At 39.5% G+C, this 25,919-nt stretch overlaps 1 protein-coding gene across 2 annotated transcripts in view; it reads left to right on the top strand.

Annotated features, from left to right (window-relative positions):
- The window catches only part of Rabgap1l (RAB GTPase activating protein 1 like), a 560,245-nt gene that overhangs the window by 501,650 nt on the left and 32,676 nt on the right, over nucleotides 1-25,919 (top strand). For both annotated transcript variants that reach the window (XM_036203001.1, XM_036202999.1), the window contains one exon: nucleotides 22,946-23,038. In XM_036203001.1, coding sequence (XP_036058894.1) covers nucleotides 22,946-23,038 — 93 coding nt within the window. The remainder of the gene's footprint in view (nucleotides 1-22,945; nucleotides 23,039-25,919) is intronic.

Consider the following 25,919-nt stretch of genomic DNA (forward strand, 5'->3'; position numbering starts at 1 on the left):
AATAAATATAATGAAATAGCATTTAAATGTTGCATCAGAGCTCTCCCTTTTGTCCCCTCTTCTACATCCACACATCCTCTGCTTGTGACATCAGAATGACTTGGTTAAGTGGCTTGTCATTTCACTGTTTCTCACTACACAGGCATTCCCTTGAAAGTGGTATGTGTTAGGTGAACTATGAAAGATACCAGCAAAATAAGCCTCACAAATCTTAGCTTCTTGTAGTTATGCAGTCATTGTCCTCTGGTAAATTACTAAGTCGGGAATTTATCAGAGAAAACACAATTTAAGAATTGTAACAGTAGCTACAAACTGTCGTTTGTGGGTCTCAGCTGAAGTTCAAACAGCTGCATTCTTAGTGAGCTTTCCCCCAGCTGTTGGGTAGCTCCTTCTAATTTGGTTCCCATGGAAATGTAGTAAGGCTGGAGGGTTAAAGGGAATTGAGGACTGAAATACACATTTCTTCATACTTTCTTTTTCCTGCTGTCTTTCAGTCTCCACAGGAAGGGGGCTCTGAACACCACTGTACTTCAGAATTTGAAGAACTGTTGTTCATGTGTATACTACAGTATACACCCCAAAGAAGCACTCAGAACAGGTTGATCTTAGGCCTCTCTTTTACTTGGTTATAGAGGAAAGCCTGATTTAAATATATTTTTATCTTGTCTACACATGAAAATTATTCAGTACTATTTCCAGTCAATTTTTAGAATTACTTTTGTTATGCCCAGATCTCAGGGACCCCCCAAAAGACCACCACGGAGACCAAATCCCATGTGTAAAAACAAAGAGCCCTTATTTTCAAGCTCAGAGCTTGTTCTCTCTGTCTGATGCCGTGATGAGAGCAGAGAGCCCTGAGCCCAGGTGGGGTAAGGTTTTTTTCATAGCAGAGGTTGAGGTGAGGGGATTTCCAGGGTTCAGGACCCTGATTGGCTGACATTTGTTTAGGGGTATCTGTAAAACAGAAATAGGTGTGTGCTAGACTCTGGGGGCAGCTGGCCATCTTATAGAACTTTATCTAATGGCTAGAATGTTTGAGATGTCAGATACTTCCCCTTAGGGTCAGCTTATGGCTTTTTCTGGGTCTGGGTGTTGCCTGCCAGTAAGCCTGTCACAGAAGCTGTATCTGGGCCTTGAAGACTGTCATGGCATCTGTGTGGTCAAGCTGTTTTGGGCCCCCCACATTTTGATAGTACCTTTTTTCCAAAATGAGATTTTTTTTAGGGGTGTGGAAATAGAAATCTCCTTCTGTTGAATTTGTTCTTCATGTGCTGAGTTTATCATGCACAGTGTTTTCACTTCATCCTTAGTTTTGCTTCCTCTATAATTAAAGAAGTGAATTCTGATAGAACATTCGCACAGCACCGCAGACAAAAATCTCAGTAGTCTCATTGTTATGTGTTATTTTAGAAATTACTCCACAGAGTAGACATAACTATTGGCTCTGTCAGACACATCAGGGAAACTGCCATTTTAATTGGTTATTACAATTTCCTCATCTAGGTAACAGATACCCTCTGTTAAGCAGGTTTCTATGTCTCTCCATTTACCAGCCCTGTGTCATCACGCCTCAAAGTCAGGACATAGGTATGGCACAGCCTTCATCTGTCTGTCCTAGTGCTCTAATTAACATATTCTCTTTGAACCCCCAGACATTTAGAGTATACTCACCTGAGGAAATCTGTCCTAGGCTTTAAGGGATCCCAGTAAGTATAGGAAAATTTCATACCTCAAGAATAGCTTATTGTAGCTGGAAGTATTATTTTTCAATAATTTATTTTTATTGTATGAGCATTGGTGTTCTGCCTGCATGTCTTTCTGTGTGAGGGTGTCAGATCTTGGAGTTACAGACAGTTATGAGCTGCCATGTGGGTGCTGGGAATTGAACCCGGGTCCTCTGGAAGAACAGTCAGTGCTCTTAACTGCTGAGTAGTCTCTCCAGCCCCCAGAAGTGCTAATTAAATGAGTGGTTTAGACTCACATTAGAGAAATTAAAGGGTACCTGAGATAGTTTGGCCTGAACCTTCCTTAGTGATTCCTTCCTTTGTTTTCCCTGTCACCTCCTTCACAGAGGCCCTTCTCCTGACCTGATTTTGTAACTTTCTATATGTTCTTTCAGTTTCTGCCCTTTCTTCTCCTCTCTTCTTCTAGTTTAACACACAGGCCAATAGGAGGCACAGCATAGAGAAAGCATCGGAGGATCTAGAACTGTTAAACATGAAGGCCTTTTTTGTTTAAAGGAAGGAAATGACACCTTTTCACCTAGAAGGCTGGAGTGGATGTTGTCTAACAACCTGGTGATCTTTTTGCTATTCTATGGAGCCAACCTGCACCCAAATCTCCCAAAATCCTGAGCTTTGTCTCTCAGTGACTAGAATCCTTCCTTATGAAAGAGGCCCCATGTACTCTGTATCCTCCATCAATAGAATCTATCTTTATGCTTATTACAGATCCTTCTTCTGTAGGTCCTTATCCTAGGCTCTGTTTATCAGTCAGTAGAACTCATTCTTATTGTAAATGTCACAGGTCCTTTGCTATAGAGGTGCACTATGCAAGGAAGTTTCACAGTGGCCACTCCTAAAGCTTTGTTGTAATAACTGTCATGTGAAGATTTTTTTTTACTGTGCTTAAATGTGTAAGGAAAATAAACCCAAGAGGTCAGACTCTAGAAGTTTTCAACCCAGCATCTGTTAATGTGGTGCTGATCCTAGTTTCATTCTTCACTTCACATGGATCATTTCCCTGATGGCCATGACGCTTGCAGAGACCCCAACACACACCTTTTCCAGATTAACAGTATTTTTAAAAATTGTTTTGTGTATATGTGTGTGTGCACATACATAGGTGACTGTGTGAGTATATGCACATGTACACACAGAGGCCAGAGAGGGAGTTGGACCCCTTGGAGCTGAAGTTACAGGTATTTTCAGGATGCCAGACTTATTACATGTGTACTAGAAACAGAACTCTGGTCCTCATGTTTGACAAGCCATATCTTCAGCCTCTAAATTAACAGTCTCAAAAAACATGGTTTGATTCTTTTATTTCTTCACTTTGTATTAACTTATTTTTTCCCAGTGCTGGGAATCAAAAGACTCTAAGGTCTCTTGCATGCTAGGCAAGGGTTCTTCCTCAGAACTATATCTTCAGCCCTACCATTCCATTTTATTTATTTGTTTGTTTGTTTGTTTGTTTGTTTGTTTATTTATGGAGCTGAGGATCAAACACAGGGCCTTGCACTTGCTAGGCAAGTGCTCTACCACCTAAGTGACTTCCTAACAATAATGTCACTTTTCTTACTCCTGTGACCAAGTACGTAACAAGACCAACTTATTGTTAGAAGGTTTTATTCAGGCTCACAGTTAGAAGGAACACAGTCCATCAAGGTAGGGAAGGCATAGCAGCTGGAGTGTGTGGTCCCTGGTCTCATTATCCTGCAGTGCAGAAGTAGAGAGATAATTACTGGTGCTCAGCTGCCCTCCTCCTTTTCCTCTCTCATTCAATCTGGGATCTCAGTCCAGTTAATTATGCAACCCACATTCAGCATGAGTCCTTTCTCTTCAGAATAACCCCAGACATGCCCAGGAACTGTGCTTCATAGGTGATTCCAACTCCAGTAAAGGTGACAGTGGTGTTTAACCATCACATATTTCTGTTTTCTGAGAGAAGGTCCCATGTAGCCCACACTGGCCTTCAACTTGCCGTGTAGCCAGGGAGAAGGTTGAACACCTGCTCTCCTGCTTCCCAAGTACTGAGATTACAGGCATTTGCTACCAGGCCTGGCTCATGATCACTTTAAACAGTTTAAAAGATTCATTTATTTTATATGAATAACTTTTGCCTGTATGTATGCTTGTGTACCATGTACATGCTTGGTGCCTGCAGAGGTCAAAAGAAGGCATTAGATACTCTGGAACTGGATTTTGAAATGGTTGTGAATCACTGTGTGGGTGCTGGTAACAATATTTGTGTCCTCTGGAAGAGCAGCACATGTTCTGAACCACTGAACCATTTCTCCAGTCCCATGGTTTTTTTGTTTTGGTTTTTTTTTTTTTTTTTTTTTTTTTTTTTTTTTTTTTTTTTTTTTTTAGAGTTCTGGAGAGAGGGTGGTAGAATGGGGGTTAGGTGTGGCTAAATGGTAGAATGCTTGCTTGGCATGTGTAAAGACTTGGATTTGAATCTCAGCACCACAAAACAAACAAATTTGATTTCTAGTATCAGTTACTCTACCTGATTACTCCTGTAAACTACCAAACAACATAAAGGTAGTTAATAATTTTAGGTCCCTTCATGTTATAAATTGCTTCTCATATCCAGAATGGATACAAACATCCTTTTAAGACCATGCACCAGTTTTTTATTTCAGAAAATGTGGTCACTGAACCACTAACTACCAGGTATAAAAAATAATCTTGAATTGAACTGAGTAAAACGAAAATCATCTATATATCTCATATAGAGTTTCTGGCCCTGCATGAATTTTATGTTAAGACTCTGTCTAACCAGCTGGTCTACAATGTCTGGGTCTATTGGTTACTACTATTTATCAGAAAACGCCTTCTACCTGGCAATGACAGTGTGTGTCACAGACCTATGGTGTATCTGTTTCTAGTATTTAGTAACTACAGATGCCTACACTACCCTACCAGATCCTGAGACTTACATGGCAATAACAAAACCTTCATATATGACAGTCCCCACATCCTCTCTCCTTCCACTCTGTCCCAAATTTCTTCATGAATTTGTAAAAGTATGCTATCATGTAACCCACGATAACATGGGGTTAAGTTTCTTGATGAAAGAATTGTTTCAAACCATCTTTGTTCATAGTATTTGGTATAGCGCCTTTCAGACAGTAGACATCTTTTGACTTGATGAGCATATGCATATTCTTCCCAAGTTTGTAAGGAACAGGTACAACACTGGTTCATGCAGATCTTGGAGCCAATGTGTGAGTCTCCAGAGTTCTATTAATTCAGTGCTCAGTGTTCTTATAGGCAACAGAAAGTCCATAACTACATGATCTCTAGTTGAGCACCATAAAAGATATACCCTGGAGTTGTCATCAATAATAGCATATTGTCCATGTCATCTTTCAGAAAATCAGACCTCAGTTTATTTGTAAGGCTTATACAACTGCTAAGTCAGCCTCTAGATCAGTGGTTCTCAGTCTGTGGGTTGCAACCCCACCAGGGGATGCGTATCAGATATCGTGTGTGTGTGTGTGTGTGTGTGTGTGTGTGTGTGTGTGTGTGTGTGTGGTTTTTAGAGACAGGGTTTCTCTGTAGCTTTGGAGGCTGTTCTAGAACTCGCTTTGTAGACCAGGCTGGCCTCGAACTCACAGATATCCACCTGCCTCTGCCTCCCTAGTGCTGGGATTACAGGCGTGCACCAAGACTGCCCGGCCAGTTATCTTTTTTATTTTTTTAATTTTAAGAAATTTTTTATTCCTTTTACATACCAACCACAGATCCCCCTTTCCTCCCTCCTCCTGCCCCCTAGCCTTTCCCCCCCTCAACCCACTCCCACATTCCCACCTCCTCCAAAGCAAGGTCTTCCATGGGGAGTCAGCAGAGCCTGGTACATTCAGTTGAGGCAGATCCAAGCCCCTCCACCCTGCATCAAGGCTGCACAAGGTGTCCCACCTTAGGCACTGGGCTGCGGAAAGGATGCACCAAGGATGGATCCTGATCCCACTGCCTAGGGGCCGCCAAAACAGTTCAAGCTAAACAACTGTCTTGCCTATCCAGAGGGCATAGTCCAGTCCCATGGGGGCTCCACAGCTATTGGTCCACAGTTCATGAGTTTTTACTAGTTTGGCTAGCTGTCTCTGTATGTTTTCCTATCATGATCTTGATGTCCCTTGCTCCATAGAGTGCCTCCTCTCTCTCATCAATTGGACTCCTAGAGCTTCACCTGGAACCCGGCTGTGGATCTCTGAATCTGCTTCCATCAGTTACTGGATAAAGGCTCTATAATGACAGTTAGGGTATTCACTGATCTGATTACTGGAATAGGCCAGTTCAGGCACCCTCTAGATTATTGCTAGTAGTCTAAGGTGAGGTCATCCTTGTGGATTCTTGGAAACTTCCCTAGCACTCTGTTTCTCTCTATTCCCATGATGTCTTCATTTTCTTGGTATCTCTTTCCTTGCTCTCCCACTCTATCCATGTTCCAGCTCAAAACTCCCGTTCCCTTATGTTCTCATCCCCCATTCCTTGACCTCCGTTGCTCCCAACCCCCAGTTTGCTCATGTAGATCTCATCTATTTCTCCTTCACTGGGTGATCTGTACATCCCTCTTTGTTAGCAAGCTTCTCTGGAGCTGTGGGTGTGGTTGATATATTGTGTACCCCAATAAACTTATCTGGGATCAAAGAACAGAACAGCCACTGTATTAAACATAGAGGTTAAACAGTAGTAGCACATGCCTTTAATCCTAGCATTCTGGAGGCAGAGATCCATTCGGATCTCTGTGAGTTCAAGGCATGGAAATAGCCAGGCATGGTGACACACAACTTTAATCCCAGCACTTGAGACCTCATGTCTTGTTTGGGAAAGACACACACCTTTAATCCCAGGAAGTGATGGCAGAAAGCAGAAAGGTATATAAGGTGTGAGGACCAGGAACTTTAGCTTTTTAAGCTTTTAGGCTTTTAGCAGCAGTTCAGCTGAGATCCATTCAGATGAGGACTCAGAGGCTTCCAGTCTGAGGAAACAAGATCAGCTGAGAAGCTGGCAAGATGAGGTTGAATGTGGCTTGTTCTCTTTTCTCTGATCTTTCAGCATTTACCCCAATACCTGGCTGTGGGTTTGTTTTTATTAATAAGACCTTTTAAAATTCATGCTACATGTGGGTTGTAGTCTGGTTATCCTTTGCTTTACATCTAGTATCCACTTATGAGTGAGTACATACCATGTTTATCCTTCTGAGTCTGGGTTACCTCACTCAGGATGATATTTTCTAGGTCCATCTCTTTGCCTGCCAATTTCATAATGTCATTGTTTTTTACTGCTGAGTAGTACTCCATTATGTATATGTGCCACATTTTCTTTATCTATTCTTTGGTTGAGGGGCATCTAGGTTGTTTCCAGGTTCTGACTATTATGAATAATACTGCTATGAATATAGTTGAGATGTGTTCTTGTGGTATGATTGAGCATTCCTTGAGTATATGCCCAAGAATGGTATAGCTGGGTCTTGAAGTAGATTGATTTTCAATTTTCTGAGAAACCACCATACTGATTTCCAAAGTGGCTGTATAAGTTTGCATTCCCACTAACAGTGGATGAGTGTTCTCCTTGCTCCACATCCTCTCCAGCATAAGCTGTCTTCAGTGTTTTTGATCATAGCCATTCTGACAGGTATAAGATAGTATCTCAGAGTCATTTTGATTTGCATTTCCCTGATGACTAAGGATTTTAAGCAATTCTTTAAATGTCTTTCAGCCATTTGAGATTCTTCTGTTGAGAATTCTGTTTAGCTCTGTAGCCCATTTTTTAATTGGATTGTTCAATATTTGGAAGTCTAGTTTCTTGAATCCTTTATATATTTTGGAGATAAGCTCTCTGTCAGATGTGGGGTTGGTGGAGATCTTTTCCCATTCTGTAGGCTGTTGTTTTGCCTTATTGACCATGTCCTTTGCCCTACAAAAGCTTCTCAGTCAGATATCTTGTATATCAGATATTTACATAACGATTCATAGCAGTAGAAAATTTGTACTTACAAAGTAGCAACAAAATAATTTTATTTTTGGTGTCACCACAGCATGAGGAACTCCATTAAAGGGTCACAGAGTTAAGAAGGTTGAGAACCACTGCTCTAGATCATAAAAATGGATGAAGTTTGAGAACTATTATTTTTCTGTTTGTCAAAAATAGTTATTTTATTATTTATCTATGTGTGTTTTTGCTTTTGTGTGTATGGGTGTGTGGGTCCCTGTAGAAGCTGGAAGAGGATGTTGGATCACCTGAAACTGAAGTTTTGTGAGTCACCCAAGAATGGTGCTGGGAACCACTGTTAGCCTTTGCAAGAGCAACAGGCACTCCTAACCACTGAGATGAGATATCGCTCCAGTTCCATGCACTATGTTGTTGTTGTTGTTGTTGTTGTTGTTGTTGTTGCATATCTTCTACCTAACTTGAGGTAATATATATGGTTCAATAGCCAAGTACATGGAAAAGTTAAGTGACAGAAGACTGGGAAGAAAAATAAGAAGCACAGTTATATAATTTATATTTTATTTGTTTAAGATTTATTTATTTTTTGTTTGCCTATATTTGTATGTGCCTTTGTGAGTTTATGTTCACCACATGTGTACAAGTGTCCAGGGAGGCCAGAAGAGAGTGTCAGGACCCCAGGAACTAGAGTTACTAATGGTTGTGAGCCAATTTTTGAGTTCTAAGAACCAAATCTGGGTCCTCTGCAAGAGCAGTAAGCCCTGAGGGACTGGAAAGATGGCTCAGAGGTCAAGAGCACTGGCTGCTCTTCCAGAGGTTTTGAGTTCAATTCATAACAACCTCTTCTGGTGCGCAGGCAGAACACTGCATACATAATAAGTAAGTAAATAAATAAATAGATAAATAAAAAATAAATCTTAATTTGAAAAAAAAAAAAAGTAGCCAGGTGGTGGTGGTGCATGCCTTTAATCCCAGCACTCGGGAAGCAGAGGCAGGTGGATCTCTGTGAGATTGAGGGCCAGCCTGGGCTACAGAGTGAGTTCTAGAAAAGGCTCCAAAGCTACACAGAGAAACCCTGTCTGAAAAAAAAAATTGTTATAAGCTCTGTTAACCATTGAGCCACCTCTCTAGCCCCAGCATAAAGATTTTAAATAAACAAAACAAAATCAAACATATAATGATATTGAAATGGTAGTTAGCACGTCAGAGCCAGAACTTTGGACCTAGATTGCCTAGATTTAAATGAAGCCCTAGCCTGCTAGCTATATAACCTTGGGTAAAAAAAAAAATCTGGGTCCTCTGCAAGAGCAGTAAGCCCTGGTGCCGAGGAGTACTGGCCATGCTGCTCCTGTAGGCTGTGGTGGAATCACTGCTATCACAGCAGACAAATACCAGTTTCAGTCTGTTTGCAGTTCTCCTGCATGTCTGCTTTGTAGCTTTCCACTCTAAGTGAGTAAACATTATGTCTTCACTCCTCCATGAGTGGTACTTATACTTTCCTTGTAGAACCCAGCATGCTGGACCCTAAATTAAAGAATTCTCTGTAAGCTCTTTAAAAGCAGAGACCTCCTTTGTCTTACTCAGCACAGGCAGCCTAATTGTATAAGCCTGGCTTGCACAATAGCTCTTAGTAACTGTTGTGGGGAATGTGAGGTAGACAGTAGCAGGTGCTCTGTGATTTGGGTTCCTGCAGCTCCTCTCCTCTCTAGACTAGTGCCTGTGTACTTCAGACCTCTGTGGCATTGGCTAGCAATTCCTCTATTCTTTGTGATCCAAACTGACCTGCAGCCCCTCAAATAGTTATTCTTCCGTGGATATATGACCTGTGCAGCTACATGGTTCTCCACACTTGGTTTCCTGCTCCATCTTGAATCCTTAGTAGTCTTCCTTCTACATTGCATTGGTAACTATGTACCCCCTCCCAGCTGTGTTCATTGTCTCTATAACCTGGACGCTCACTCTTCCTGCCCAGTTGTCATTGGCTGGCTTACTCTGAGTTCAGTTTCATTTCCGTTCCTCGGAGAAGGAATCAAAGGAGAATCATGCACTGCCCCTCCACCCTTACTCCCCACTCAGAGCACTATACTAACTTTGTAAATAAATATAGTATAAACCTTAATTGTGTGATTATAGGGAAGACTAGGCCTACAGGAAGGTCGACAGGCAGTAAATGCTGCTGTAATGAGTGAGTGGAGAGATGATTGGAGGGTATGTGTTTTGTCGTTATTGTTGTTTCTTTAAGACATATCCTGTTGACCTGATACTTGTTATGGAGTCTGTGCTGACCTAGAATTCTCAGTCATCCTCCTGCCTCAGCCTCTCAGGTTCTAGGATTACTGGTGTGTACCTCCCACAACTAGCATGAACAATTTTTTAATAGAGATATTGAGATAAATTTTTCTTTCCATGTTTAAAAAGCTTGTGTGTGTGTGTGTGTGTGTGTTTATAGTTTTGTTTTTGAAAGGCAGAGACAGGAGAATTGATGGGAGTTGAAGGCCAGCCTGATCTATATGCAGGTTTCAGGCCAGCCAAGGTTACATAGACTCTGTCTCAAAAAAAAATTAAATAAAACAAAACAAAAACAACAGCTTCAGCAGCAGCAGCAGAAGCAGCAGAAGCAGCAGAAGCAGCAGCAACAACAACAACAAACACCCTAAACCTTAAAAGGTTGTTGTATAAAAACAGCAGTAGTGTCAGGGGCAGTTTACTTCTACTGCTGCTGATGACTTTGCCAGCTCTACTTCCTTTAAAGTAGATAGAGCTGGTAAAGGTAGTTATTTTTCTTTCCAACTGTTTATCTATATCAGCCTGGTGTAGTAAAATTGTATATATTATCCTCAGTTAAGTTTCTTATAACATAAATGCCTGTAGCCTTCAGCCTACTTGTAGATTTTTTGAACAAGAGATAGAAGTCTCCTTGATTCAGTTGCCAATAATGACTGACGTAGGAGTGCTACTTCAGGTTTCTTAGCTTGTTTTTTTAATTTACAGAGTGAGTACAGTGCTGTTACAATGCTTGTAGTGTTGGATTTGAATAGAGAAATGTCCCCCTTAAATCCCTGTCCATTCTTTCTCTCTTCTCATTCTATAGTTTCATATACACTTGATTAGCTTACTCGTGATGCCCAGCTATACTGGATTCCTTTAGCCCAGTTTTAGAACTGAATCTGATTAATCTTAATTCCTAGAATCAAACCAGTACCATCCAACATGTATTCAAATTTAATGCAATATAAACTAGCTTATAATCTTAATTTCTAGAACTTGATAGTCATTCTGTTACTCTCCAAACAATATACTAAAATTTCTAAGTGTTAAATTTTTAACCTTTTAAAGATAGAATTTTACTTGAAAGGTTATAGTAGATTTTGAGTACTTCTCCTAAAAAAGAAATCAAAACATTTGGTATGGTATACCAGCTTAAGATATTACTGCTTCTTAATTTTTGCAAGTGAAAAAGAGTTAGAATTTTAATAATTTAGCTCCAGATTAAGGATAGCAATATAGTCATGGAATTTTTATTGCTTAATTTAAAAGCAAGCTAAATGGCTTCTTTATAAGTGCAAAGAATCCAAAAGAGATTTAAAAAACTATAAAAATTCCACAGCAACTATTGCCTCCTGGGAGTGAAGAAAAGAGCCCAGCATTATTTGTATAAATCAGTACAGGATGCAGTGGGAACAGAAAGAAATGAGTGTGGGACATAATACACAAAGAAGAGAATCCTCCAGGAACATGCTGGCTTCAAAAGCTGTTCCATCTCAATGCTAACGGATCCCAGTACCTTAAGGTGATTTGCTTTAAGCTATAAATCTTTTGAGTCATTTATGCTCTGAATGCTATTTTCCCCCCAGAAGACTCTGAAAGAAAGAAAATATATTGTTTCAGCTTGCCTTCTCTTAAGACTTTATGGAATTTTAAACACATTTCTCCCAGAATGAAATTCCTGACTGACCCACTCCAGAGACTTTTTGACCTTCTTTTTTCAAGCTTGTCCAGAAAAATCAGGGTAAAGGTACTATTATGTTTTTTATGCCATATATTGACAAGGATCCGAGGTTCATTATCTTCTGGTCAGGAATTAAAATAACAGCATATCCATCCGTGAGTTGAGTACCTCAGTTAGTCGTACATAAATACACAAACACACACACGCGTACACACACACATACATACACACACACACACACACACACACACACACACACACAAGCAGAAATTGTCTGTCTCTAAACTATTTGACTGAATATCTTTGTCAGTAAAAAAAAATTCGTTTTATAATAAATTATGCTCCTCTACTATAATAAAATAGGTACTAATATAGATATATTTAAACATTGGTTAGAAAATGTACCGGACAAATTGTCATGATCACCTTCTGTTTTTTGCAAAATGTGGCATGGAAAAAATACAGATCAGAATTCAGTGGACCAGCATACCCTTGCCAGATATTTTTCCTAAGAGTAGTAGGAAGCAGTTGAAATTTTTAGGGAGCATAATGACTTATTTGCTTCTGAGACAAATTACAGTGAAAACATTTCTTGCAGAGCACCTAGTTTGGAAGTTATGCTATAGGCTGATAGAAAGAATAAGGATTTGAACCCAGCAGGGTCTTGTCAGTGAGGCTCAAAGGGGGAAGCAAGCATAAGCTATCACATAGTTGGGTACTAGTGAGGAGGAAGTCAAGGATCACTCTGCGCTACTGACATGAGCTTCCAGATGGAAGATGAGCAATGGAAGAAAAGCATGCTGGGGATAGAAGTAGGGAGTGCCTACAGGTCTCAAATGGGAACCACCGAAATAATGGTGTAGACTTTTAGCTTTTTGATATGTGGTTGAGTGCAGTGGAAGTTCTAGACCAATGTCTTGGTTGGGGCTACTATTGCTATGAAACCCTATGACCAAAGCAACTTGAAGAGGATAGGATTTGTTTGGCTTATACTTCTATGTGTTTATCATTGAAGGAAGTCAGGAATGGGAAAGGGCAGGAGGAACCTGGAGGCAGGAGATAATGCAAAGGTCATGGAGGGGTGCTGCTTACTGGTTTTCTCATCATGACTTGCTCAGCCTGCTTTCTAATAGAATCCAGGACAACTAGCTCAGGGATGGCACTACCCACAATGGGCTAGGCCCTCCCCCATTGATCACTAATTAAGAAAATGCCCTATACTTTTATGGAGGCATTTTCTCAATTGAGGTTCCCTCATTTCAGATGACTCTAGTTTGTGTCAAGTTGACATAAAACTAGCCAGCACAACCATAAACTATAAATCTGGACATTTTCAACATATAGATAATACAAAAATTCCTTTAGTTCCAGACATTATTTATTGATAAGAAAGTTTTATAATAGAAATGCCAAGGAGTTCCACAAAAATAGTTTGCTAAATCTAAGATGACAGAAAAAAGATTAGAAATGGACAGGTAAACAGGGCCTATAAAATGTACTTCTCCTAAAGCTGCTGTAGCTCAGAACTAGACAGCTTATATTTAAACAGGGCAAAGAAAGTTGAAATCAATTATTTCAGGAGTTTTCATGGGTACTTTGAGTATGCTACATTCTAGAAAAAGCAATGAACACCCCAAAATGTTTCACATACAATTAATCATTAACTAGTTCAGGAACTTGTCACAGGTATGTATCATTAGGCATGAGTAATTAGGAAAACAGCCATGTCAGAAGAGTCAGAAGCAAGGTCAGTGCCATAGGTTGTTTGTTACTATGAATGGAAGAGGAGGACACTTAGCAAGTTGATTTCTGTTGCCTTGTCGGTTAGAGTTACAGTAAGAAATGAGTGCATTCCTTTCCCACCCTCTTACGATTGTAATCCTTACTATTAGAAGCTACCGAACAGTCTTTTATAGGCTCCAATATTTTGTTAATTTTTTTCTTAATTTTATGGATAAAATGTTGTTGACTAATGACCCCTTTCTCTTACTGTTAAAAGCTCAGAGTCAAAGTAGTATGAAGGGGGCCAAGGAGAAACCCCTGGGACAAGATCTCTCTTTAGACATCTCTTGGCTCCTATCCATTTCCTCTCCGGTCTTCTAATTTACGAACTGTTGCAAATTGTCTATTGCAACTATGATTGCCACTGACCCACTTAATATCTAGATGGATAAATTCTTGCAGAAGTGACTGAGATCCTTTCTTACAAACCCTCTCAGGTCACTTAAAATTTCCAAAGACTGTAACTATAGTTTATGGCTATTCTCTTTATCCAGTGATTAATATACAAAATGGAATGGCATGTATTCATCCTAAGAAATGATCTAGTATGTACAAAGCAGCAGATAATGGTTAGTAGCTTTGCTCTGGCATATTAATATTTTTAGCACTTGGGCTTATGACCACCAAGAACATTTGCTTTGAAGAATATTAACCTCGGTCTGTGGGGTTGGAATGAGAATGGTTCCCATTATGACTCTTATGTTTGAATGCCTATTCATGAGGGAATGGAACTCTTTAAAAGAATTAGAAGGATTAGGAGGTGTAGCTTTGTAAAGAAGTTTATCACTGGGAGTGGGTTTTGATGTTTCAAAAGCCCGTGCCAGGCCCAGTGAGTAACCCTGTGTCTCTTCCTGTGGGTCAGGATGTCGCTTTCAGCTGATGTTCTGGTACCGTGTGTGCCACCATGCTGCTGTCATGCTCCACCATGACAATATGTACTCATCCTCTGAAACTATAAGCAAGCCCTAATTAAATGTTTTCTTTCATATGAGTTCCTTGGTCATGGCATCTCTTTACAGTAATAGAATGGTGAGTAAGACGGGGTCATATTGGCTTTTTAATTTACTAAGCAGGGATTTATCTCACCATCTTTACATACATGGTGCTTTTGAGCACAGGAGAAATGGCATCTTCTCATTGAGGAAGGAAGGCTCCAAAGCAAGCACACTGAGACTCCTCCTCATGAGTACTGCTCTCTTGCTGCCTCTCACACCACAGATTCTCTCCTGATCTGCCTTGTACCTTCTCATCATCTGTTGACATGTGGTATTTAGACAGGTGTGTGGCCTTCCGTCTAGTCCTTCAGCCTCCTAAGGAGCCCTGTCTTATGTCAGAGGAAAGTTAAAGAGGGCGGGCTGCTGAGGACCGCTGTCTGCCCACTTCTGACTGTTTACCAACTGCATAACCTCATGCTGCCTCTCTTCATTTCTCTCATGTGTAAATTCTAAATAACTTGCCTCACAGTCCTTAAGAGGATTAAGTGCTGACATTTCTAAGTTATCACTCTAAAGCTGTTAGGAAAATTTTTGACCTGAAATAATTCCATACATTTTTAAAGCCAGTTACTGCTGATCAAAAACAACAGAGCAGGCAACTAGCATGGTGGTTTAGAATTTAAAGGCACTTGCCATCAAGTCTAATGGCTTTTGATCCCCAGGACCCACATGATAGAAGGAAGGATAGAAAATTCCTGCAAGTTTTCCTCTGACCTCATATGTGTGCCTTCCTTCCCTCCTCCATCTCCCCCCCCCTCTCTTAAACAGAAATAATGTTCAAAGGCAGAAGGAAAAAGCAGAATATGGTAGCACTCGTGTAATTCCAGCACCCTGGACAGTCAGGGATCGAGGCCATCCTTGGTCATATAGTGAGTTTGAATACAGCCTGGGTTATATGGTGAGCCCCTATCTCTAACACATATGCCAATACTAATAGAAGGAAGCAGACCCCAGAAAATAACCAATTCTGTACTGAAAACCTTGCAGGTGTCCTTTATTTATTGGCAGGCTAGCTAAGTGATTCTCAGTGCAGATCCCATGTTGATCATAGACCCCTGAAACCTGTCAGCTCCTGTTTGAAAATGTTGCTAATTTTCCTAAGTGTGATTAGGGAAGCCATGGATGACAGACAGTTGGGTGAACTATCCACAAACAAAGTTCACCTTCCAGTTTGGGCATATAGCACAGAGATAGTGTGCTTGTCTAGTATGGGCAAGGCCTTGCATCCCATCCTCAGCACACAGACACAAAAGCAAACAAAAATTGTCTGACCCAGTGCCATTAGTGCCTTACCTTGAGGTACACTGCTAATTCCTGAGTGCTTTTCTTTAATTAAATTCCAAACATCAGTTTTCAAAACAATATATTGTTCCATAAAGCCCATAAAAACAAGTGATCATGCCTTTTATGCTGTATATACCAGGCTGAAAATCTTCATATGTGTTTTTTATCATGTGTTGTTTCTTTTTCTGTGTTAAGAAGTTGTCTTTAAGTTAATATAGCAGATGCATTTTTGTTACTTAAGAATTCTGTTGTTGGGGCTAGAGAGAAGGCTCTGGAGAGTGTGCTAGTTGCTCTTCCAGAGGATGTGGGTTAGATTGACAGCACCAAGACAAAGTTCAGGACTCTGAGGGGACCAGGCACATTTGGGCACTAGCCCAAATTTAAGATCTTTGGTGTTGGGAAGCACTTGAACTCCTAAACACGCAAAAATTGATTGCATTTGTTCCTAGGGAAACCCAACTAAATCACAATATAAGAGAAATACATCTTTAAAATCTTTGAATTGTGAGATGTTAGTGTATGTGTCACCACTCTGATGTGGATTGTGGAGTAGAGTCAGTTCTTTATGTGTCCTCTGGGAGTTGAACTTACCTTACCAGGCTTACTCAAGCATTTTTACCCACTGGGCCATCTTGCTGGCCTGAGAAATAGATTACATTCAAAATAATGTAAGTAAAATTTGGTTGGGCTGGTGAATGACTTGGTGGGTAAAGGTGTTTGCCTGACAACTTGAGTTTGATCCCTGGGACCCACACATGGTGGAAGGTGAGGACCAGCTCCCACATTTTATCCTCTGACAGCATGTATACTGGGACACACATGTGCATGCACATACACACACACACACACAATAAATAAACTGTAATAGAATTTAGAAGAGCCATATGCATGTGAAGTTCAAGTATTACTAAGTATTCACAAAAGATAATAAAGCAAAAAGACAAAGTAAGGTGATAACTGATATATATTTGATTGGTAAGGTTAAGACCATTACAACACGGTCATTTGAAATTAACATAAAACAATTTATGACAGTAAAACTATTTGACTACACCTAAAACTGAGATGTATACTCTCTTTTTGTACCCCAGTATGAGTATCCACACTCATGCATGTGCATATGGAGAGCATAGGTTGGCCTCAGATGTCTCATCTGTTGCTCTCCACTTTATTTTTTGAGACAGTGTCTCTCACTGAACCTGGAGCTCATTGATTGGCTGGACTCGTCTTGGCAGGTCCCTGGGACCCTCCTATCCCCACCTCCCAGTTTTGGGATGCTGGCCACCACACCTGGCTTTTTTTTCTTTTTTTTCTTCGAGATGGTTTCTGTGTGTAGCTTTGCGCCTTTCCTGGATCTCGCTCTATAGACCAGGCTGGCCTCGAACTCACAAAGATCTGCCTGCCTCTGCCTCCCTAAGTGCTGGGATTAAAGGTGTGCACCGCCACTGCCCGGCTTCTCTGTTATTTTTTTAGTAAGTGTTGGTCATACAGGCTCAAGTCCCATACTTATGCAACAAGCACTTTACCTACTGAATCATCTGCCCAGCCCCAAGAAATACATTCTTTAAATGACAGTAAGAGAGAGAATGTGGGGAATGAAGAAAGTCAAGTATACATAGTAAACATTCCTAATCTGAAATGCTCCAAAATCTGAAGCATTGTGAGTACTGACTACCAAAAGTAGAAAATGATTTTATACACGACTCAGTCAAAAGACAGGCATGTGGTTTATGCCGAGGGAGTTCAGTGTGTAAGCCTCCTAAGTGCTGGGATTAAAGGCGTGCATTCCTACCAACGGCCTCCTGAGTTAGGATCTTAGCACCCACTTAAAAGCTGGTCATGGTGGTGCACCAACTGTAACTTTAGCACCATGGGGAGTAGAGACAGGAGGATGCCCAGGTCTTCTGTCCACCAGCCTAACTACAGGTTCAGCAAAAGACTGTCTCAAAGGAATAAGGCCGAAAGTGACAGAACAAGATGCTTGATAACCTCCCCTGTCCTTCATGAGTAGTTTCGCAAGTATGCACACTTTCATGCGCACACACACACACACACACACACACACACACACGCGCGCGCGCGCGCGCGCGCGCGCGCTTACTAAACACTACACATGCACTAAAACTGTTTAAATCACCTTCTAGTTATTATATAAGGTATATATGGAACATAAATGAGTAGTGGTTACACTTGGATCCCATCTCCAAGGTACTTCATTACATATTTGCAAATATTCCAGATTACAAAATCCAAAGCATTTCCCTACACATTTCCTGTAAAGAATACTCAAGCTATATTCTTTTGCTATCTTCTCTCTGGTATCTCTGACTAGGCTAGGGTGATTGGTGTGAAGAAAAAGCAAGGCAACTGGGTAATGACTGCTTTCTCTTCTCCTGATATTAGAGGTCACTGTTCTACGACCCTCCCCCTCTGCCTTAAACTTATTAGACTCTTTTCTTTATTATTCCCTGATAACAGTGGAATATGACTTAATCGCATCAGTAAGTGGCAGGTGAAAGCATTATGCCAGCAATGGAGTTAATAAAGGTTCGTCAGTGATTTTGAGTTGATACCTACTAAGTTTTATCATCTGGGAAATAAATGAAAAGGACCATTTGATTTAGTGCAGTATCCTTCAAAATACTGGTCATCATTATCACTTTAGAGGGGCCGAAAGGTCACTTAAAAAATGTAATGCAATGAAACCATAATGAAAATACCTGTGGATACTGACTAGTTCTTTAGCAAGGCCTAGATACAACTTCAGAAATACCACAGCCAGTGTGATTAGTGATTTAAAAGAGAAAGCCCAAAGGGACATGAGTTTGCACTTCAGATGGAGCTACATGGCCATTACCTGTCACTTACCGTATCCAGTTTTGTGTCCTGGTTTTTGTAACATGAAGCATAACTATTTATAGTTTATTCTATAATGGCATTCCTACAGTCAGTTACATGAAGAGGAGGGGGAGAGTTTCTCTTCAGTTTTTAAGTTAGCATGAACAGTAGTAGATTTAATTCTGGCATTTTCATACATGTATGCCATTATTGCTTTTGGCAAAAATATAAAGACTTTTGATTGACTTCTATTTGTAAATATTTAACATCACAACTAATAGCAATTATTATTTTAATATATTGTTTTAGTTCCCTCTTAGTACCATAGTAAATCCCTATGAGTTAGGTAGTTGTAAGGACATGTGTAGTACTGTATAGATTTGTAGGTTGGAAGAAGACATGGATCCCACTGAACAAAATGGTGGTGTTGTCAGAACCATGTTCCTTTGTGGAGGTCCATTTCCTTGCTCTTTCTAGCATGAAAAGGCTGCTCACATTCCTTTACTGAGGAAATTCTGTTTCCCAAAGGTAGCAGCAGCAGCAGCAGCAGCAGCAGCAGCAGCAGCAGTGAATTGACCCTTTGCCAATAGTCACATCTCAGTGAAGTCAGAAAAATTCTTCTCTTTTAACGATTCATGTAATTTCACAGGATTTACCCAGTCGTCTAAAATACTTCTGTCTCGGATTCCTTAGGCTCAGTCACGTTTGAAAATCCATTGCGCTACACTGTGAAACAGCACATCCACTGGTCCTGGGGTTAACCTGAAGGCAGTTCTGAGTGGCTGTTTTCCTATTTTGACTTCAAATTAATTGTTTTCTTATAAGTTCTGGAAAGGTAGAGGGTACTCAGCTGGTGAAAGAACTCACACACTACATCCATTCAGCTTAAAAGGAATGCTAGCTAATCTTTAACACATTCTTCAAGTGCATACCTTCATTAAATTGATTTTTCTTAAGGGATAAATACCTATACTTGAGGTAGTAGATTCTTTCAGTTTTAATAATTTTCAGTTGACCTTTTGTTCTTTTAATGAAAATTAAATGAATTTAATGAAAACCACATACTGAACAAGTTTTCTGTAATTCTTTCTTCAGTAAGAAAAATTGCACATTTCCATATTCTCTAAATAACATATAATTTGTATTTATTCCTGAACTGTAATGTCAGAATGCGAAGACTCCATTTTCCTGATTACCTCATCCATACCAAGAGTCTAAACACCACCCCACTTGCTCTCCCCAGTCTTTCTCCTATTGCATTGTTCCAATTACAGGTGGATGCTTGGTATCGCCCCATAGCACAAGATAAATAAGCTTGGAAGGTTTCCTAGCAACACATTGCTCTGGGAACATGTTCTGTTTCCCTGAAGAAGATGAAGCCAAGCATCACAGAGTCTCAGCCAGATGGGAAGAATTCACTTACTGAGGGTGTTTAGTGCATTTAAATAATAATTATATATATTTGAAAGTGTTAAATACCTTTTAATTTTTTTCACATTGAAATGAGCTTGAGTTTTGCATGTTAAAAGAACCTTAGTTAACAGTTTGAAGATTTTCAGGGAATAAGCTTGCTATAAGTTATTGATGAATAGATCCACTGCAGAACTATCAATAAAATACTTTCACATGGGACTGATGCTCAGCCTAGTTCCTGGTGGTATAGCAGTCCAGTGGCAAAAACACTGAAAGAATCTGGTCCCCTGGGAATGCTAGGGGACTCCATTCCCTCTCCCAGTACCCTTAGTGCCCCCTCCCCTCATCCTAGGTTTCTTGCTTAAAACCTGGAGACTTTCTCCTGTTTTCCCTCAGCTCAAGGCAGTATCAGCACTAGTGATTTGCTACTTGATCTTGAGAGTCTGTTTTCAATTTGAATATTAACACATAGAAAACTGAAAGAAAGGGAGTGCACCTTCAAAATCAGAAAAGGTATTTTGCTAGCACAGGATGTTGTATCTTCCTCCTGTTTATCTAATGATCTGTGAAGTAACTCAGTTGGCAGGTGGCACTTTCCTTTCTGTTAATCTAGTTGGTCATTGTGTGCTAGGGAAAGTCTCTGGACACGGAGTAATCAAGGATTAGTGTTTCTCATAACAACATTCAACAGTGGCTTTACAGTTCAGTCATACCCTGGAGAATGTCCTCACTTCTTCATTGGCTGGAAGATATTTCCCCATGAGCCAGATGAAAAATCTCATAATGTGGCTATTGAATGGATTGTTCTGTGTATCCTGTTTGGACCATGTTTTATAAAAATTCCCAGCCATGGTCAACAGCAAATCACTGCAGTACATCACAGTGCTCTGATAGTGAATACCAAGGTAATCAGAACAAACGAACAATGCTGGTATCTGTTTATTTAACAAACTCTGGCCAGATTGCAGGGGATTGATGTTATCTTCACTCCAGAAAAGTCTAAGTATCTTCATGCAAATAATTCTGTTCTCTTTGACTCTTCTATTTCCTAAACATCGTGTGGTAAACTCAACAGGGAGCAACTTGTAGAGGTGTAGGATGAGCCAAATCCTTTCATAAGTATGCTGTGTGCTGAGTATAAACACATCTTCCTTGCCTCCACTGATTCCTCAAGAAGACATACATAGCATGTTTACTGACTTTAAATTAACCCAAACTAAAACTTCCTTCATTTCAAGTCCTTTCTTTAGTATCTAGAATTAAGAGAATTTTGTTGTTGTTGCTTTGGTGGTGTTTTTTGTTTTTGGTTTTGTTTTTTTGAGACAGGGTTTCTCTGTGTAGCTTTGGTGCCTGTCCTGGATCTTGCTCTGTAGCCCAGGCAGCCTGGAACTCACAGAGATCCACATGCCTCTGCCTCCCAATTGCTGGGATTAAAGGCATGCACCACCACCGCCTGGCTTAGAATTAAGAGAATTTTGATGTTTGAAAAATTATATGGGAGCCAGGCAGTGGTGTCGAATTCCTTTAATCCCAGTACTCTGGAGGCAGAGGCAGGCAGATCTCTGTGAGTTTGAGGCCAGCCTGGGCTACAGAGTGAGTTCCAGAAAAGCCGTAAAGCTACACAAAGAAACCCTTTCCTCGAAAAACCAATCCCCCCACAAAAGAAAAGAAAATGGGGGAGGGGGGGTTGGATGTAGGTCACAGGCAGATGTAAGTGCCACTAGAAAGAAAAAGAAGAAATTATATAGTTTTTATTATACAACAATAAAAATGTACTTGATCATTCTCATAGAACAGAATAGATTCCTATACATTAATTTTTACTGAATATTTTTTAATTAAAAATTTCTACAGACCAGGCAGTATTTTTGATACACTATCTGTTTCATAATTTAATTCTCCTAGAATTTACCAGATAGAAACTTATTTGCAATTTTGTAAGTAAAGAAACTGTGCTGGGTTGCTAAGTGTCTAGTTGTTGACATATTACCATTTGTAAATCGTGGTCATTCAAGCACTAACTAGTTTCTTTACTGACAGTTGTGTATCCCATAACCTGAGTTTATTCTTAGAATTCTAATATTGAAAGATTATGGTCTTTAGAGAAAAATGAACAACTATCTTTTTTGTTTTGTTTTGTTTTGTTTTGTAACAGGCTCTCATTAGTAGCCTGGCTATCCTGGAACTTGCTGTGTAGACCAAGCCAACCTCAGAGTCACAGAGTTCTACCTGCCTCTGCCTACTAAGTGTGCCTCCATGCCCAGTTTAACAGCTGTCTTTTGAAGATGGCATAATCTTAGCAGGAAATAGATAATTTGTTTCATTTTTATGTTTTATTCAGCATAATCATCTCACATCCTCAGGTTTCAGTGTCAGGCTTTACAGCCTCTTTGCTTTATGATATTGTTATTTATTTTTTTGAGACAGGGTTTGCTGTGTAGCTTTGGAACCTGACCTGAAACTCTCTCTATAGACCAGGCTGGCCTCAAACTCACAAAGATCCTCCTGCCTCTGCCTCCCCTGTGCTGGGATTAAAGGCATGTGCCACCACTGCCTGGCTTAATTTTTATATTGATATAAAAAAAATGTTCACTTTTCAAAATGATAGAGTAAATTATACCTAACAATAGCTAAAATTAGTAATAGTAAACTTATTCACAAAATATGTTGTGACATCAGGAGTATGGTAGAACAGGGACAAACTGATTATTTTTATAACATTGGAACAGAGCCATACACATTTGCTTATCTACTGCCCATTGGCACCTTTTGTCACAATAGAGTTGAATGGTTATAACGTCAGTGATATGGCTTACAAAGCCTGCAGTGTACACTACCCTCTACGAGACTGCATTCTAGAATCTGGTTTGTACCCCACCTTTGAGTTGGAAATGTTGCTTTAGAATACCAGTAACATAATTGCAAAATATTTTTAAAGTGTTTTGTTTTGTTTTGTTTTACAATATAAGGTTCTTATCTAACATGTTCTTCTCCAAACACTGCAGGTACCAACCAAAAAGCTGAAGAAATATGAAAAAGAATATCAGGCAATGCGGGAGAATCAGCTGCAACAGGAAGACCCAATGGATAGATACAAGGTATGAGAGATGCTTGGCACTTAGCAGGGCAAAAAGGACTTTATGTACCCTAATTCAGCAGTTGTGGTGAGTTCTGATCCTCTGCTCCACCCTGAACTATTCAGACAGTGACATGCTGACTGTGCCTGTGTCTTCATTTTCAACTGACTCCCAAGTATTCAACCATAATATTTCTTTTCTTTCAGTTTGTATATTTATAGGTAACTCCAGCTGTTGCATGTACACTGGGAATCTTCATCAGAAGCTGAGAGAAAGGGAAAAACAAAGTGGCTTTCTGCTTTCAAAAATGAGGAAAATAAAACAGAAAATACCAAAAAGTACTGTCTTAGCTGTGCATGATCACTCCCACAGAGACTCTTAGATGTGGCCATTCCAAGACTGGCTCAAGGATATTGCAAACTTGTCCCTGTCTGTAGCAGATGTTAAAAATCCAAACTCAGAAGGAAAAATAAAAACCACAAAGATATATCAAGCACAGTAATGTGTTTGTTGCAATGTTTCATTTTCACAAATCATAGGTAACATGACATTTGCATGCAGTTTCAGAATCAAAATTATTTCACTTGTATCTTCACTAGTTTGGTTATTTAAAAAATGGTTTCATCACAAAGATAAATCTTTTCAGTGGTAATTAACAGCATGCAGTGTTGGGAAACAGTGATTTGCAATTTATTTTTTACCTTCTGAAATGTATTGTTTTCCTTTAGCTGTTTTAATTCTTGAGACTCATACAGATATGTCAAAGTTCCTCTCGCTACATCAATATCCAACTGATGCCTAAATACCATTCCAAAAAAAAGTATGGAGGCAATCTTAATGGAACCATGCACACTGAGATGGCTTTTATTTCCATAACCAGAGCTGCCTCTGTGGTTGGAAAAGTGTATGTTGGCAGCAGTCACACTGTGCATCTTGATTTTATTGTTGAATAGAACAGCAAGGAATGCTCACAGAGGAACATGGTGGACAGGGTCTATGGGTTTCATAGTCAAACCAACTTGAGTTAAAATCCTGACTCACTGGAAAAGGCAACAGGATTTGAAACCATAGATGAGGATTTTGGTCCCTATGTTACTGGTCAGCATTTTGAGTCAGTCATTGACCCTTTCCTTGTTTGTAAAGTGCATGGGCATGCATGATTTTGTGGTGGATTACTGTGAGATTGAAGGATGTCATATGTTAAGTACTCAGAACATAATTGGTGTTTAATAAATGGTTATTGGTTTTTAAACTCCACTACCATAAGCATGACTAGAATAATATAACCTTGCTTGGCTCTGCTTCTCCAGTCCTTCATTGATCATCTTCATATTTTGTAACTATTACTACCCTATAGTCTTATCAGTCATACTTCTTCCCTTCCTCTAGAACTGGCTTAAGAAATAAAAATAATTCCACATATGGTTATGATAGATAACTATTATCATATTATATGCTCATAGAGAAGGTTTGTTGACTATCCACTATTATCTTCTCAGTAAATCAAGTTTTAATGCCAGACTTATGAATCAAAAAGGCATGAATGGACTCATGATGAACTGTTAAAAGATCAAATGAAAGCCCTTTAATTGTTTGACCATTCTAATCTTCAGAATACTACCACCATTATTAATAAAGTGATTTCAGATAAAAGAGAAGGAAATAATAGCCCAAACTTACATAATTACAGTCAAAAGCTGAGCCCAGTTCTATGCATATATATAGCTCTCTGTGACAAGAGGATCATTCAGGCCCAGGAGTTTGAAACCAGCAGCATAGTGAGACCCCATCTAAAAACACAAACTAAAACAACACCAAATGCCTCACTGAACCAAAGAGGCTGTAAAACAACTGAACTATAACAGTTCTTACATCCTTTTTGTCAAAGCAGATGTGTATAAGCATCATGTATAAACTGTAAGATTATTTGTACAGTTTTATTGATGTAAAATCAATTGTTTTAAAAGTAGATATTTTAAATTCAAGTATTGTGGGGCTTGGATTTTTTGTTTGTGTGTTTGGTTTTATTTTGAGAAGCTCTTAGTGTGTATTCCAGGCTGATCTTCATCCCATTGTAGCCTTTTATTTGAACATGTCACACACCCTCTATCACTGTTTCTTTTTTATGATTTAAGTGACTTTCTAGTATATTATGTCATCAATATTTATTATACCTTTTTAATAGTGTTTAGGTATCAGTCCCAATGATCTACTTGGCAAAATTATAATCAAGTTGTAATTACATTTCAAGCTAGTAATTGCCAACATAGTTGTAGCTATCAACAGATTTGGTCCTTCAGGTACACAAACATCTGGTTTAAGAAGTAAATTAAGGTCAGCTGGAGAAATGGCTCTTCCAGGTAAAACCACCTATTTCCAAGCCTGATGGCATGATTCGATTTCCTGAACCCACAAGTAGATGAGAAAACTGACTCCCTAAATTTGTCCTCTGACCTTTACACTCATACTGTGGCATATGTATGCCTACACATATAACACAGAGATAAGTAAGAGCTTGGTATGGTGGTGCATGCCTTTGATCTCAGTACTCTTGTGACAGAGGCAAGTGGATCTCCAAGTTCAAGGCCAGTCTTGTCTACAGAGCAAGTTCCAGGACAACCAGGGCACAAAGAGAAACCTTGTCTACAAAAAAACAAAAGCAAACCAAAAAAAAAAAAAAAGAAAGAAAGAAAGAAGGAAAAAATAAGGAAATAAATACATTTAAGGAAATAAATTGTAATTATCTTAATATAACAAAGTATCTTAAAAATACTTTTGGCATATTCTGATCTCTTTGGGGAACAGGCACTTTTCATTTATTAGGGAAGATCTTGAAAACATTGAGAACTCACACCTGTTCAGGAACAATTTCTCCTTCACTGTTGGAACCCATATTGCATAA

This window comes from Onychomys torridus, chromosome 11 (genome assembly GCF_903995425.1).
Source record: "Onychomys torridus chromosome 11, mOncTor1.1, whole genome shotgun sequence".
NCBI lineage: Eukaryota > Metazoa > Chordata > Mammalia > Rodentia > Cricetidae > Onychomys > Onychomys torridus.